The sequence below is a fragment of the Emydura macquarii genome, unplaced genomic scaffold (genome assembly GCF_026122565.2).
Source record: "Emydura macquarii macquarii isolate MOO-44397 ecotype Brisbane River unplaced genomic scaffold, CSIRO-AGI_Emac_v2 contig_1551, whole genome shotgun sequence".
Taxonomy (NCBI): Eukaryota; Metazoa; Chordata; order Testudines; family Chelidae; genus Emydura; species Emydura macquarii.
This window is the reverse complement of record NW_027131688.1, coordinates 19,493,291-19,510,107: the sequence shown is the minus strand read 5'-3', so window position 1 is coordinate 19,510,107 and position 16,817 is coordinate 19,493,291. Positions and strand designations below refer to the sequence as shown.

At 40.8% G+C, this 16,817-nt stretch overlaps 2 protein-coding genes across 7 annotated transcripts in view; one reads left to right on the top strand and one right to left on the bottom strand.

Moving 5' to 3' along the window:
* The window catches only part of XRCC3 (X-ray repair cross complementing 3), a 64,951-nt gene extending 60,234 nt beyond the window's left edge, over positions 1 to 4,717 (bottom strand). Inside the window, exons 1-3 of one of the 5 annotated variants that reach the window (XM_067555158.1) lie at positions 4,596 to 4,717; positions 1,187 to 1,298; positions 321 to 458 (exon numbers count right to left, since the gene is read on the bottom strand). In XM_067555158.1, the coding sequence (XP_067411259.1) occupies positions 321 to 458; positions 1,187 to 1,241 (193 nt within the window). In that variant the 5' untranslated portion in view covers positions 1,242 to 1,298; positions 4,596 to 4,717. Of the gene's footprint in view, positions 1 to 320; positions 459 to 1,186; positions 1,299 to 4,139; positions 4,297 to 4,406; positions 4,531 to 4,595 lie in introns of those variants that run through there. The other 4 variants (XM_067555157.1, XM_067555156.1, XM_067555159.1 and 1 more) reach the window with 4 other exon arrangements.
* Positions 4,718 to 5,079: 362 nt separating this feature from the next.
* ZFYVE21 (zinc finger FYVE-type containing 21) overlaps positions 5,080 to 16,817 on the top strand; it is a 30,721-nt gene continuing 18,983 nt past the window's right edge. Inside the window, exons 1-4 of one of the 2 annotated variants that reach the window (XM_067554988.1) lie at positions 5,080 to 5,287; positions 13,062 to 13,112; positions 15,163 to 15,331; positions 16,558 to 16,633. In XM_067554988.1, the coding sequence (XP_067411089.1) occupies positions 5,156 to 5,287; positions 13,062 to 13,112; positions 15,163 to 15,331; positions 16,558 to 16,633 (428 nt within the window). In that variant the 5' untranslated portion in view covers positions 5,080 to 5,155. The remainder of the gene's footprint in view (positions 5,288 to 13,061; positions 13,113 to 15,162; positions 15,332 to 16,557; positions 16,634 to 16,817) is intronic. The other variant, XM_067554989.1, reaches the window with a different exon arrangement.

Below are 16,817 nucleotides of genomic sequence, written 5' to 3'. Positions count from 1 at the left end.
ATTTTCAATGTAGGGCAATTATTTGACCCTATGAGACTCAGTACCATTCACATCTAGCACTTCACAGGATCAGGCCCTTTAGGAACACAAAAGCACCTAGTAAAGAGTAACAGGAACTTACAGTTTTTTATTTTCTGAAAAATTGACTTGACTTTGAGAAATAATTTACCAATATACTACTACCTGCTATATAAAAAATGGTTTATGCTTTACTTTAACAACAGATCTTTGAGCAATTTAAATCTTTCATTAAAAGTAATGCTAGAATTTTGAGCTATAATTATTTTAAAAGAACACTTTATTTCTATTGATAGTATTACCTGTAAGCACACAGCTTTTCCTCAGTGAACCAGAAACTGTTTTCAGTAAGCACTGTACATCCGTACTGGATAGTTTTGTCAGTCTTTGCAAGTCTGCTCCAGAAAGATTCAAAATCTCTCTTATTGATTTTATATTAGCTGAAATTAGAGGAACTGTCATCAATGCTTTTGAATTGAATATAACCTTACATAAAAGAGAAGGACTTCTACTTACATTGTTAATTTAAGAGTATTAGTCATGATTATATAAACAAAATTATAACTTTTATTTTACTATCAGTGATTTTGAGTGGAAAGAGATTTTAATGTTTCTGAGAAGGCTTTAAAACATATCTTTAACATCACATGGAAGTGGTGCCTGAGAGAAGACCCTGACAGAGAAGCAATTTCACTATAATGTTCTTCTGGTGCACTGAAGTGAAATTACTTGCATGTAAACTCTGTGGCTGCTTTTGATTTTTAACTTCTTCTTGATCAAGGCAAGAACAGGAACTACATGCATATTGCAAATAAAATTGACTAGACTAGAAAAGAATATCCTGAGTATGTCAATTCATTTTTTTCGTAATAGAACAAACTCCAGTATTCCAACCTTTTCTTGACTGTTTGGAAGCCAGGACACTACTTTTGACAAGCTTTTGACATGGTAGGCAGCATGCATTTGGGGGGTTATCAAAAGCAGATTATAGAACTGTTTGGAAAGATCACCATTTAATCATTGTGAGACGAGGGTTTCACTTGCAAATACACACTACCCCACCAATTAACTAGGTATTTAAATTACATTTCCAGTATGGGTAAGATTATGTACAGATAGATGCTATAAACAGCACATCAGGAATGTATATACAAGTGGATTAAATTACCTTTCTTAACAGCAGCTATCACTTTGGGGTTCATGTCAAACTGGTCCCAATCCATTTCTTGATACAGTACTGTAGTGAGTACAGAACCATGTGATTTCCTGTCAGCTGAAGTCTTATCAAACAGACACGAAATACAAAACGTAAGTATAATTTATTTCATTTGACCAACTTTGTGGAAAAATGGACATTCAAATACCATTATTAATCCCTAACAATGTATTTGTCTATAATTTTAGAAAAGTAACAACAGTTCAGAATATAATTAGCCATACACATGATGGTAATTCTCCTCAGATGGCTCTCTGGCTGCACCTACTGGAGATGGATTACAGTAACACTGATGAAGAGAAGGGTTGGTAATTATTTCAATTTTCAATTGCCTGTAGCTAAACTACAGAACATTTGCTCTGGACTGAGACTTGGCACACAGAATTGTGTATCTGGAATGAGATCACTTGCACCCTGCCACTCACCTCCCTGGCTTTACATTTGCAAAGGGGGTGGGGGGGGAAGACAAATGTAATATAAAATAATCTATGACTATTACTATTTCTGTCACTCAGAACTGCTTGTTTTACTAAAACATGTGGTGACTAATAACCTATAGCATAATGCAATCCTACTGTTTTTGAAACTTTCATTTAAAAAACCCAAGTCATGTGCTATACCTATATAACAAAATAGTGTTCTAAGGCTTGTTACTATTTACGTAGATTATCCATATTCAGTGTAATGATAGACATGTATAAAAACATATTTACAAGACTTAGTTCCCCAATCTGCTTTTTAAAATTAGGGGCCCAATTATTTGGGTACATATACGTAATATAGGGGAATGGGTCCTAAGAGCAGGATTAATATATTAAAAATTCAATGATTTAAACAACTTCATTACAGATTAAGATCTATTTAAAACAAACTATGACAAATATCTGTCTCAAGGGCTAAGATTAATATAATTAAGGATGGGCACAGTGCCCTTTGACCAAAAAGATCCCAAAGCACTTTACAAACCTTATCCATACAGCACCATTGAAATGCAGCCACTGCATCATGTAACATTGTGAAGGGAAGGGAAATTTTGAGCAAGGCATGAGGACAAAACACCTCTACTTATAAAAAGTGCTTTAGGATCTTTAATATTCACATGGAGTAGAAACGACCTTGGCTTTTAAGATCTAATTCACATGCACTAAACTACACAGTTTGCAGTGCATCAATTAGGGAAGGATGAAGAGGAAAACCAGCTCAAAGTATTTGAATTTATGGTCCTGAGGAGTTCAGATATTAAACTAGAAACAAACCCCTAAACAAAAGTGACCAGGTCTTCAAAATGAAAAACCTGAATTCTTGCCAAGGAAAGATGTGGGCACACAGGTGGTGGTTTTGGTCAGCATCAGAGAACTGTGGGTGGAAGTAAAAGAAATAAATGGGTGGACATTCTTTCTTCTCCTCCCTTGGAACTTTGACTAATCTTCTAAACCAGTGTTTCACAATTGGTGGGGTCATAACGAAGGTTAAGATTTTGTCACGATTATTTTTAGTAAAAGTCAGACAAAAAAACCAAAATTTCACAGAAGCCCACAACCTGTCTGTGATATTTACTAAAAATAATGGGGGGTGGAGGGTGCTTGATAGGGGGACAATTGAAGCCTGAGACCCTCGGGGACAGAAGGGAATGAGACCCCAAGCCCCACTGTGGGAGAAGGGGGGATCCAGCAACTGCCAAGATGGCAGCTGACAGCACTGGCAATTCGGCACTCTGGTGCCCCCAATAGCTGACAACTCCAGTCCCGCCACCCCAGGCGCGAGGCTGAAGCTGAAGGGAAAAGGTCATGGAGATCTCTGAAAAATCACAGAATCTGTGACTTCCGGGACAAAATCTTATCCTTAGTCATGATCCTGCTTGGAGAGGCTGTCACAAAAGACAATTGGGAGGAGGGGGAAGTGTAAGGTATTGAAAATATTATAGCAATACAAAGCAAAAAAAAAAAAAGAAAACACACCACCTCTCTCCCCATTCGGTGCCCATCCTTACCCTTCAAGGTCAAGTATCCTCGGTCAACCTCAAAACATCCACACAAATATAGTAGAATCTCAGAGTTACAACACCAGAGTTAGGAACTGACTGGTCAACCACACACCTCATTTTGAGCCAGAAACATGCAATCAGGCAGCAGCAGAGACAAAAACAAAACAAAAACAAAAAAACCCCCCAGCAAGTACAGTACAGTATTGTGTTAAATGTAAACTACTAAAAATAAAGGGAAAGCAACATTTCTTAGCAAAGTTTCAAAGCTATAGTAAGTCAATATTGACTTGGGAACTTTTGAAAGAACAACCATAATGTTTTGTTCAGTTAGGAACATTTCAGAGTTACGAACAACCTCCGCGCCCAAGGAGTTTGCAGCTCTAAGGTTCTACTGTAACTGGCACAGACTGAGTAACTGTTGGCGGCACTACTGTCTTGTGGTAAGCGAGGGGTGTGCAAACATCTTAGATTTCAAATGAGGGGTCGCCAAGCTGGAAAAGATTAAGAAACCCTGTCCTACACCAAACAGACCCACACCTTTCCCTGGCACTCCGGGGTGGGGCGGGGCGGTCTCCACCAATTACACTCCTCTGAGGAACGCCCACTTTATGGGTGACAGTGCCGCACAGGACACAGCAATGCAGCTGTCATCTCTGGGGCAGTCCTGATGACACTGTTGAGCGTGGTCTACACATGGGCTTAGCCCCCGTTCAGCCACCATGGCGCTGCACCGCAGACCAGAGCAGCCTGGGCCACGCACTGACACCTCAGCTGGGGAGGGGTGGTGGGAGAGTTGCCTCCCAGCAGGGCTCACACGCGTTGCCGGGGAAGTACAAACTAAAGCCCTGGGCGAAGGCCCAGGCCCGCCGCCCTGAGAACGGTCCGGCTCGCCCCACCGCGCAGGCAGGAGAGCGGCACTACCTGCTCCGCCAACGTCCTCGAGACTCATCTCTTAACCCTCGTTGCGGCACGGCCGGCGGCGCCTGGTAGACGGCTGCCAAGGCCCGCCACTTCCAACTGCCGTCCCGGAGCCCCGCCGAGCTGAGGGGACAGGCTGGGCAAAGCCCGTGGTGGGAGCGTGGAGCGGAGATAAATAACGGCAAAGCCGAAGCGTAGGTAGGACAGGTAACGGCCATTTCCCCCCCTCCCAGGGGGCGACCCGCGACCCCAAAGTTAAGCTCCACCCACTATTTTCCAGAAACGTCAGCGAGCCTGGTGGCGCGGGCAGACCTCGCCGTCTCTCTCTCTCCCAGGGAAAGCTTGAGCGGCGCGCGCCCATACATTACTACAAACTAAAGCCCAATCGCCAACAAGGGCGCTAGCCAATCCCGGAGCGTGACTTGCTGAGTCTCCGCACGGCCAACTAGAGTGCCTCACCTGATCCCTCGCAGCTTGGCAACCAATCAGAGGACACCATGCCCAAGACGGTAAAAGGTATTAGCCCTATCGCAGTTCTAGACGTCCGCTAACCCGAGGACGGTTCGTCGGAGCCCGCGCAAGGCGCAAACCAATCTGAGAAGCACTCAGAAAAGCCCTTATGGGCATCATCCAATCAGATGGGGTTGGGGTCAAGCCAATCACAGGAGTGATCGGAGTCGGGACCTTCCTAAGGTTCCGCCCTCCGCATATTCGGATTCGCTCATTGGTTACACGATTTACGTGAGCGCGAGCGAGGCGGGCTCTCCTCCTTCCGGCTCGCTGTCTGATTTTTCGAGCTGCGCATGCGCCTCATCTGTGCGACACGGCAGTGCGATGGGGGTTAGTAGAGAGAAAGCGGAGGCCACACCCCATTGGGTGTACGTAGTAGGCGGCGGGTCGCTGCTCGGAGGGGTTCATTGGAGGAGAGAGGTGTCAGTCGTAGGGAAAGTAACGGGAGATTGGGCAGCGCGGCGCTGTTTATCGCTCTCGGGCTAGTAGCGGCGGCGCTGTGGGGGAAGATGTCGGGCGGGGAGGCCCGCGATGGCAAGAAGCTGGTTCGCTCGCCTAGCGGGCTCCGTATGGTGCCCGAGCACCGCGCCGCCCGCAGCCCTTTCGGGCTGGACGAACCGCCCTGGGTGCCTGATAAAGAGGTAACTGTGGGAGGGAGGCTCCTCCTCGGCCTGTGGGAACCCCCCCCCCCCGCCTTGAGCCTTCTCTCGAGTCCCTACGGCCCCGCTTGAGAAATCCTCACGGTCCTGACCCATTTCCCCCCCGCTCGACGCCCCTTGGACTCGCTTCCCTTTCACTCCCGGCTCCAACAGCCCCGACCCGCCTGGGTGAGCCACGACCTCCCTCCCCCCTTGCACTGAGCTGCCTCGACACTGGCTTCTGTTATCCAGGTGCACTTGGGGGAGATGCTCCCTAAGGTACCTGTCGGGTTCTCAAGGCCCTGACTCACCCCTGGGGCGTTTGGGCCACTCCACTCATTACAGTGGCTCAGTGTTTCCCCTCGTGCTTGGCTCTGTAGTGCCCTGAAGTTTCCCTGAAGTGCTTACGGTCCCCTGTGCAAAGGAGCCCGCCCCTACAAAACCCACTTCAGTTATGTGCCTGCACCCTGGCTTCTGCCTCCCTGTTACATAGGGCTCAGCAAACCAGGTTCAGTATCTGGGATAGAAGGATACTTGGGTATTAGGTGCTTTTTCTCCCCTCTTTATTTTATCTTATCTTATCTTATCACTTTTCCTCTCTTGAGGATGTCTCTGTCTCTTGTCGTCCCCCCCAGTCAATACACAGTGCCCATATTTCACTGCAGTAAATGCCCTTTCTGCAGCAGAGGCAAAGTAATTTATAGGCAAAACCTCATGTAAGTGCAGAAAGCCCTCTCACCCCTTCAGTTCACTCCAGCTATCTTGCTGGAGTGTGGCTAAGGAAAGGGTTCTGTTGGGTTCACTTAAAGCAGTGGTTCCCAATCTTTTTGGCTTGAGGGCCACAGATACCATTTTTATAACCCTGAAGGGCCACCAGTCTCTGCTAGCAGCCCACCCACCATTGCAGCCAGAGGGAAGGAGTTCTTCTCCTTGCTGATCTCCTGTCCCCTGGCTGCAGCAGGGAAACTGCAGGCATCTTGTAGCCTCATGGGCTTCGTTTGGGTCCCTAGGTAGTGGCTCCCTTCTGCAGCCAGGGGGAGGGAAGTGCTGATCTCCCATCCCCTTGACTGCAGCAAGAAGCCTGCACCGGTCTTGTAGCCTGCAGCCAGAGCTGTCCCTAGGATAGGGTGAATCGGGGTGACCCCCCTGGGCTCTTTGTTTTGGGTGGGTCCATGCTGGACCAGGCGGGAGGCAGGTGGCTGCCACCAGGTTTCCGGTTTTCTGCCGGGACGGGTGGGAGGTGGGCGGCTGCCACCAGGGTCCTGGCTTCCTACCGGGAGGCGGGCGGGGGGCCCACGCAGTCTGCTTTGCCCTGGGCCACGCATCCCCCTTAGGGATGGCCCTGCAGCCACAGCAACGCACTCGGCCTGGGTCCTTAGGCAGCGGTGCCCTTCTGCAGCCAATGAGAGGGAAGCGGGCGGGCCACTTTGAAAGACCCCGTGGGCCACTTTTGGCCTGTGAGCCACAGATTGGGAACCACTGACTTAGGGCATGTGTGTACACATATAGTGTGTCTGGTGAAGACAAGCCGCTCTATGCCGACAGAAGAGAGTTCTCCCATCAGCCTAATAGCATCTGCCATTCGCAGAGATGATTTTATGTCAGCAGGAGAAGTTCTGCTAGCATAGCGCTGTGCACTTGAATGCTTATGTCTGTGTAACTTGTGTCGCTCAAGGATGGTTTATTCACACCCCTGAGCAACTTAAATTATGCCTATATAAACTGTAGTGTAAACATAGCCTTAAAAAATGTGAGCACATCTGCTTCCTAAACAGTTGCAGAATGGGGGAAGGGAAGTTAGGGGAAGTCACTTTTTGCTGCTGTTTGATTTTTGTACAGTTCACTGCACTTTCTGGTGTGTTTATCTCCAGAGTAATGTGCTGGAAACTTGGCTTAGCCCATTTTTAAAAACTGACAAGCCAGCAGTTGTATTTCATTTGTCTGGTTGTACGTAATGTGTATTTTCTTTCTGTTATAAATAATGCACTATATTTCACTTAGGATCATGGATTGGCAGTGACCTTGGGGTTTTTTTGTGTTCTGCCATAGCATGGGTTGTGGGTCACTTGTCAGGATTATCTGACTGTATCTCACTTAATTAGTTCCCTGCTATTGCTGAGGCCTCAAGCATTAGTGTACCTCAGACCCTCCTATTTTCTTCCAGAAGCACATAATAGTTCAGTCTCCTGTGAGCTGTTGTACTTAGATCTCATTTTGATTGTTGAATTTAGTGTGTGGGTGGAGTTGGTGGCCTGTGATATGCAGGAGATCAGACCAAATGATTTGGTGGAGGTCCCTTCTTGCTTTAAACACTGACTATAAAAAGGATAGAGGGAGTTATTTTCCAGGGTCATTTTATTCTAGAGAATCCACCACAAAAGTAACTGGAGATTCCTGATGAGATTAAAATGCTGTGAACTAAGCAGCCCTAAAATCTTAATGGAAATACGTTTTATTCTTAAATGCTTACGTTCTTAAAAACTAATTTCTAGTGGCCTCTTGTGCTTGAAATAAGCTGTTGCTCACTAAGATTGAAAAAGAAAATGATATGGATGTAGTTCTTTAACACAGATGATACAAATATCTTTCTAGAATAAGTAGTCAGTGTGCAACTCTCTGGTTTAGTAAAATACCCAATCATGATAGGATGTCAAGATGGGGTCAGATACTGCCAGAAAAATGCATCCACTTCTTTTTCTTTTCATGGTGATAAATGTTACTTAGTAGCTTGACACATCTTGCATGTAGATGTTGGCAAAGATAACATATAATAGTAGCCTGTAACAATAGATAAGTGTAATCAGTATTGTATAGTGGCCTTTGTTATCATTGTTCTATGGTTTGCATGCATGCTAATATCAGCGTTAAAAGAATGACTCCTTTAGATATGCCTACTAAACTAATAGTTTCACTTCCAACACCAGATGTTGATGTGGCTGGTATATTTTGTATGAAAATTCTTGTTCTTGAATGCAGCATCTATGCTTAAGTTTTGCTTACATAGTGATGTCGATTAGGAGTCTGAAAAAATCGGACCCCTTAACCTACATAGTTGTGCCAGCAAAAGCAACGTGGATGCCATTATACCAGCAAACAAGTAATTTTGCTGGAATATCTTGCTTTGTATGAGGAACTGATACAAACTATACCAGTAAAAGAGCAGGTATTGCATACCTACATCAGTACAGTGTTGCTAGTGTAGACATGGCATGACACATTCTATCTGTAAATTGACTGTCCTGAATTTTGTTTGAGCCATGACCAAAGCATTAGTTGAACATAATTCTTCTGTATTAATATACTGTGGGTGTTACTATTGTGAAGATGAAAATGTTGAATTTGTTTATAACGTTGCAACATTCAACCAAGTTAATGAAAGCAGTTTCATTCTATTAATATTGGACATAACATTGCCATTTCATGGAAATAAGGTTTCTCACTATACTCTTAAGTAAATAGTAGATCATTCCTCTTTTTCCTTTTGTGCAGAGATAACTATGCTTCATGCACAACATTTAGACAGTTGCTGCATATGTATGTTTGTGAATGATGCAACTGTTAACACAAGAAAATAGGTTTTGTTAATTAGAAACCTCCTTTGTCTTATTTGTGATGGTATATTTGCTCTTTTTTCAGCTATTCAAGGACAGTTTCAGACATACAATTTAAAAAAAAATCTGTTTTCCTATAAGATTTTCTCCAAAACTAGCTCAAGCCTCATTCTTTCCCCTCTGTCAGCAGAATATAGAGATGGAAGCAATAGGGTTCATTTAGGTGAATTTTTAATGTATTTCCATATGCAGGGACATCTGAGGATAACAGAGATGGCTATCAATTGTATGAACAGCATTCAGACTGCTTTTTAATAAGTATATATTGGTTTGAACTGAAACAGAAATTCCTGTTTTTAGTTACCTGACATGTAAATGGGTCATCCTGGCTTTGGTCACTTCTAGTCAAAAGAAGTCTCAGAAGAACTGTATGTTGATACATGTCTGTGATACTTAATGTGAAAGTGAAATATTCAGTTAGGGAAACATCATTCTGTGATGGTTACCATCAAGGGCTGTTCTCTAATATCAGGTGGTATTATGATGGCAAAGGGTTTTTTAAAAAAAAAAAAAAAAAAAAAAAGGTCATGACTGTAATGCAATTATGCCTTATTGGAGAATAAGGTGCAGTTTTCATCCAAGATGTATATTTAGCATAATATAATTATACCTCGCATAACATTTTTCATCCATAGACCTCAAAGTGGTTTAAAGAAGGTCAGTATCATTATCCCCATTTTACAGATAAGGAAACTGAGGCATGGGGGAAGAGAAGTGACTTGCCCATTTTCACCCAGCAAGCCAGTTTAAGAGCTGAGAATTGAAGCCAGGTCTCCTGAGTCCCACTCCGTTACCCTATTCACTAAGCCATACTGCCATCCTTGCTAAAAGTGATTTCTGAAATAAACTCCCTCTTTTGTGGCATTTTCCATTGCTTTATACTCCATTGTTTCCACTTTCTGCTTTTAAAAGGTTTGTACTGAGGGAAAATAACAGGGAAGTAGCTATAATTTGTACCTGAAATTGCTAATTAAAGTGTGTGATCAGTTTGTACTAAGGGCTTAGTGCATTGAACTAATAATTCAGTGAAAGTAAATGTGCATTTCTATAGCCATTATGACAGGGGATTGTTGTTTAGTACATCTTTTGAAAGCCATCAGGGAACAGCTCTGATCATTCTGATTTTAAGGATGCTTTTAGAAACTTATTGGTTCTTATATTAATTTTTTAATTTGAACAGTTGAGCAACCTCTTTAATTGGAATGGACTAGTTGCAGATTGAGTGCAGTTACTTGAATTTGGTAAATTTTCATATGAAGTGACTTAATGCATCAAGCTGTAGTTAAAAAATAAGTGGCTTAGGAATTTGAAGTTTTTAATTTAGCTGATGTGGAATTTCTTGGGTAGTGTTTGCTATTGAAGTTTGATAGTGATCTGGAACCTGCTGAAATAATTAGAACTTTCTGAAATAGACCATGAAAATTCAACTTATGTTAAAGAACTTTACATAGTAAGGAAATAAATTCTGGGAGCATGGTAACAATAGGCAAACATGGACTTCTGTATGCTCAGCAGTTAGCTCACACTCAGCCTTGAACATTACAACCTACTTTATTTTAAGACATGACATTCTGTTTTGTAGTCTGTTGCGAGGAGATATTAACCAAGGCACAGTGTACATTCCACAATTTTCAAAATGTACCATGAGCTCGTTCACCTGAATGGTCACTGAAGGCATGAAAGGCCTCCACTTACATATCATCAGAAGGACAGCACACCTAACTATGAAGTATTGTGTTGCCACTCTCCCCTATTTGCCCCTTCACCTCCCAACCCATTGCATTCTGCTCTGTTTTAGATAGATGTATTTGTATTTCGCTGGCATCTAGGGGCCTCAGTCAGGGATTAAGGCCCCGTTGTGCTAGGCGTGGTACAAACATAAGAATGTAGTTTGGCCTAACGTGCTTAAAATTCCAAAACCTGTTGCAGAATCTGAACATATTACCATCTGTCCCAGATGTCAAACACAACATTGCATTAATAGCCTAGCACAGTGGTTCTCAACCAGGGATACATAGAGGTCTTCCAGGGAGTATATCAACTCATCTGAATATTTGCCTAATTTTACAGCGGGCTGTGGAAAAAGCACTAGCGAAATCAGTACAAACTAAAATATTATACAGACAATGACTTGTTTATACTGCTTTATATACTATACACTGAAATGTAAGTACAATATTTATATTACAGTCAATTTATTTTATAATTGTATAGTAAAAATGAGAAAGTAAGTAATTTTTCAGTAAGCGTGTGTTGAGACTGTTGTATTTTTTGCTGGCTTTTGCAAGCAAGTCGTTTTTAAATGAGGTGAAACTTGGGGTACATGAGACAAATCAGACTGCTGGAAGGAGAACAGTAGTATGAAAAGGTTAAGAGCCACTCACTTAGCAAATGAACCTAGTAATATTTCAAGTACAAAGCCTTGGATAGTATCTGGTGTTGAGTTGAAACTGAATGTAGAAATATGAGGGTCTCGGCAAAAGATGCCAGTGATGTAAAACAATGCTCTAGTTCAGCACATCAGTGGGTGGCTTTTGTTAGTATCTTGTTACCTCACAGACTGGGATCTGCTATTAGTGTGCTCAGGAATTGACACGACTCTCGTTCGATAATGACAGAAAGGCTTTAATTACTATACTTATAAACATATAAAATGAGCCCCCAAACCAAAAGTCCAGTATATTTTAGCTGCAAAAGCAATTATCCTCACCAATGCAGGCAAAAGGCGGTGATGGTTTCTTAGCAGCTTCCCCCGAGAGCTTGGATCCGTGGTCTCAGAAGGCAGCTGGGCAAGATGGTAGTTCTTCTCAGTTTCTTGTCAAGAGTGATTCTTCTTCTCTTGAAGCTTGCCTGCTTGCTTATTTCCATTGCTTCTCTTTTATATTCTTCAATCCAATGTTTTTCAAAGCATTTTGCTAATTTACATGAGTAAACACAGGAATTCCAGAAAACAATACAAGAGGGAGAGACCCATGTGCTTTAATTAGTGAAAAGGTGCTAGCCACCTAGATTTGTTCTTTAGCTTCAGTGTTCCACCCTTCAAACAAAGGGGTATTGGGGTTGTGATTAAATTGAGCAACACCTGGGATGGTATCCGCCATTAGCTTTGATCACAAGGTATTTTGAGAGGTCTGGAGCCATGGAGGTCTAGCACGCCCTGCATTTAACACATTTCTGTTTACTGCATAGATGAGTTACTCCCAGAGGATAAGTTCATTAGGGAAAATGGTCCAGACAGAGAGGCAATTAATAAACAGTTACCTTAATGAAATAACAGACATACTTTTAGAATAGAAAGACAGCATGGGTGTGTTGAAATGAGAAACAACCACCTCTTTTCAAAAGGGACTCCAGCCACCATTTCACATATTCTGCAATGTGCACTTATTCATTTGGTAGTTTAATTTTATAAGTAGGTCCATCTTAGCTGAAATTTCATGGTCTACAATCTGTTTAAAAAAAAAAAAAAAAAAATGCCATGATAATCACCACAACTAACACTTATTGAATAAGTTAGGTAGTCTCTCAAGCACTCGCATCAGATGACAAAACCCAGAACAGATGGCTCTTATCAAATGTTTAATGAGATGGAAAGAGAAATTTAAAGTGACTTCAATTTTTTTTTTCTTTCACCAAGCTCTTTCTAGGAAAATGCTCTAATCTAGCAAGTGAAATTTTGTAGATATAGATTTTGCTTTCATGGTTTGGGTGGGGGGGGAACAGAACTTCCAAGATAAATATGTTATTTTGAGGAATATCAACAGTGATAATGTTAAAGTACATAAATTAACCACATTTAGTGAGTTGTTAATGTATAACAAAGTATAATAAAATGGATAGTTAACTCGTATAGTATACATAGAAGATAACACAGGAGTGGCCACATAGCCTAATGGGTTAAGCATGAGATTGGAACTCCTACATTGTAATCCTGATTGTCACTGATTTACTGTGTGTCTGGAGAAAATACATTTTTTTTTTTTTGCCCTTCCTTCTCTATAAGATATGGCTAGTACTTGCATACCACACAAATGTTCAGAAGATTAAGATAAGCAAGAAACAAGCATTACTTAGACACTGCATGGGAATTCATTAGAGCTATTTATCTTGTGCATTATATCTGGATAAAGATGTACACAAATCTCATACTATTTACTGTCTTCTAGTGTCCAAGATGTATGCAGTGTGAAACAAAATTTGATTTCATAACCAGAAAGGTAAGAAAGAGCAATAAAACATAAAAGCCTAAATACATTACATTGTGGAACTTTTTTTTGTAAGCTCTTGTTTTGAAATTTGTTGACGCCTCTCTTTGAAAAGGATACTGTCAAGTACTTTATCCCCAAAATTTGACATGCCTTAAAAGGTGGCTTCCCCTTCCACCTGCCCCTGGAATAGGTCTTCATCCTTTTTAATCCATTACTCTTTTGTGAAATTTAAAATAAATTATTATCTTTTAGGACTAAGATACTTTGTATTATTTTTTGCTGTTTTTGAGGCAACATGTAAATAACACTTCCCAAAATATGCTGTTATCAGTGATGCTGGCAAGTAAATAAAAATTACATTCATTTCAGTACACTCAAAACTGATTAAAAATTGGTTACATGAGTGAAAGAGTCTAGTATTAGGAAAACTTATTTTCAAGGCTAATTTTCTACGGAGAGCCTGAAAATCATAAAGTACTTGCATAAAATGTGCAAAGAAACAATGGGTGAAGATGTTGGCAAAAAATGCATTTTCTACAAAATACTATTACCAGTCCTAGGAAAGAACTAATTTCCTATAAGGAATTAGTTCTTTCCTAGGATTGATAATAGTATCTTATTGTTGAATTATGAACAGTAATTCATTGGAATAGATGAGGTGGGCTGCACTTGGCATGTAATTCAGTTCCTCCATACAGAAGAATTTTAATTAACTTTTATGTTGTCTTCCATTGCATGAACTTTTACTAGCAAGCAGCCTAGACAAGGCACTGTCTTACTGGGAACTACTGTCAGAGGAGACATAGCATATTGCTGAGAATCTGGATTTTTTTTCCTTTAAGGAGGTGAAGCTGAAGCATTTTAGAGTGTCTTTGTGATTTTTTTCACAAACTAGTAATCATTCGAGCTCTGAATAACATTCCTTGCATAACTACATAATTATACAGATATTTTGCTAGCATACATCCATCTTTCCTCCTTTCCATCAGCGTAAGACCCATCATGAGTTGAAACAGTTGTTTGCAATTCATTATTTGGAATGTAAAATCCAGCAGATATGGTGTAATGTAGTGGAAAATAAATCTTATTAAATATGAGGTGCTGGGAATTTTCAGAAGTCCTAAAAGTATTAGGCTGTACCTATGGTAAGTAAATGTGGCTGGTCAATGAGGAGAATAGACATGTTGGAGATGGCGATTGGGAATAGGTTGTGCCCTAATTAAAAAAATAAAATAAAATAAAAATTCAGAAACTCACATTTGTTCACATCAGTGATTGAAACTTACTTTGATCCATAAGTTGGTTACCTGACATATTCCATCTCCCATGTAGAGTTTTACTATGTAGAATGAATTACTTTATTTTCCTCTGTGATCTCAATAGGCTTACGGTAGAAATAATGATTTGGGGTCCATTACTTGCTGAGAACTTATAATAGCTGTGAAATAGACCATGTCATACTGGCAAATGATTTACCATTATCCCAACTTCACTAGACACTTGCTATAGAATTTTTCTTGTTCTGTTAGCTGATATTTCTGATTGAATCATTTTTTGACCCTATCTATAAAATTTGCAATTGCTTCTATCACTGTTAGACATGGAATAAAATATTTGGAGAATAGAGTCCAGTGGAATCTCAGTGGAAAGTGAAGAGGCTATGCTAACCACCACTGTATGTTGCAGTCTTGACAGCGAGGCCAAGGATTTAATGGGCCATGGAGGCTCCTTTTCACCCTTGGTGTTTACTCTGATCAGACCTGAAGAACAATGCTGGGATACCTGGAGAAGCTTGTACTGTTGTTGCTCATGCTAAACCATCATTAAGGTTCCAGTCTCCAGAGATATCATTTTAGCACTTCTCACCATTTCAAAAACCATATGACACTTAATTAGCCATATCTAGTATTTTTTTTTCCTCTGTATCTTGGTATTTTTGCTCACCTACTTTTTCTTGTGCATTCCAGTGCTTCAGGACTAGTAGTGTTCTTGATATGGTAATTTTATCAGCTCTCTTATAAATTGCATCTTTTGTAATAATGGTATTTTTTTTGCTTAGCACCACTGCCGGAGATGTGGGAAGTGCTTTTGTGACAAATGCTGCAGTAAAAAAGTGCCTCTGCCTCGTATGTACTTTGTAGATCCTGTGCGCCAGTGTGCAGAATGTGCTCTCATATCTCAGAAAGAAACAGAGTTTTATGACAAGCAGCTTAAAGTGCTTATGAATGGTAAGTACTATATGCACAACTGTTGTTTTGATCTTGTACATGGTTATTCAAGTGTCAAACAAATAATGAATGTAAACAGCAGAACTAATTCCCTTGTGTTGTCAAATAAGGTGCTATGTTTCAGTCTCTAGAAATCTCTTTGAAGTATTTTTCCATTGTCATTTTTGTTTGCCCATTTATTTTGTTCTCCAGCCAAATCTCTTCTTCAGAGATGAGATTTTTATTTTTATATATTTAAAAAGGTTTGCTTATACAGTAAAAAGAACTGTAATGCCTCTACTAGCTGATGAATGTTTGAGGGCATGGTAATAGCTCTCTTGTAATATTGCACTTTTAAAAATTACATTCCTGTATACAAAATATGGATCAAATAGACTCTTAGCTGTAAAGAGAACAATTTTGAAGTCTTATAATAGAGTACATGCTTCAAGTTTCATTTGAGCCTCTGATCTCTTCCTCTGCCCTAGGCTGTGTAGGTGGCTGTGGTTGTCACTGAATTGTCAATTGTGAATAGACTTAATGAGCTGTATGAAATATAACTGAAGCTCTGATGGCACTGTTTTTAAAAGTGAAGAATCTGATATCTTTGTTAATTTTTTAAAATACCCTGTGACTATTTATAATTGGGAACGTGTCTCTCAAGGGATGCTGAATTTGACTTTACTCGATATTTTCAGTAGATAAGCAAGAGCACACCTCTAATTAGAATGCACATTCCTGATGATATGTCCTAAGGTTCCATAAGCATAAGAAGGAGCGTAACAATTTCTCTAGAACACTTACATGTGAATTTTAGCACTTAGCTAGGTCTCTGGTTTGTGAAAGACTCAACCAAAACTGTCCCACAATCATTTGATACTGTTCTTTGCCTCTTGCTTTGAGGTTGAGGGTGTGCCTTAAGTCAGGTAAACACACCAGTCTGCACATATTGGAGAAGAAATATTAACTGATCACAGGGTGTTTATTTACAACTGCACCATTTTGCTACTGATGGTGAAAGTGGACTCTTATGTTGTGCCTTTCAGGATCATATTTTTAAAATTGATAGGGTAATATGGAGAACATGACATAGCTTAGTGTTCAAGCCATTAGGATAGGTGCATTAAGTGCAGAAGTTTTATAAAAAGTTTTTTGGTACACTATCTCTGTTTCTTTCTTAAATTTATAAATTTAGCATTGGAATAACTGAATAAATACTTAGGGATTTTTTTTTTTTTTGTACTAAGGTGCTACATTCTCTGTTGCTCTGGGAACATCAGAAAAATCTGAGATGATGGTTTGTCGACTTTCCAACAACCAGAGGTGAGAAATGTGGATGGAAACTACAGTTGTTAAAACTGACTAGTACTTAATGTTTTATTTAAGCCTCCTACCACTCATTCCTTCATGAGGGGTTTCACTTCCTCTGGTTTATGTGCTCTAAAATGTTTCCAGAATCAGCAAGTGGTATGAGCAAAGGGTAAGCCTTTTGGGCTTATCGTTATAT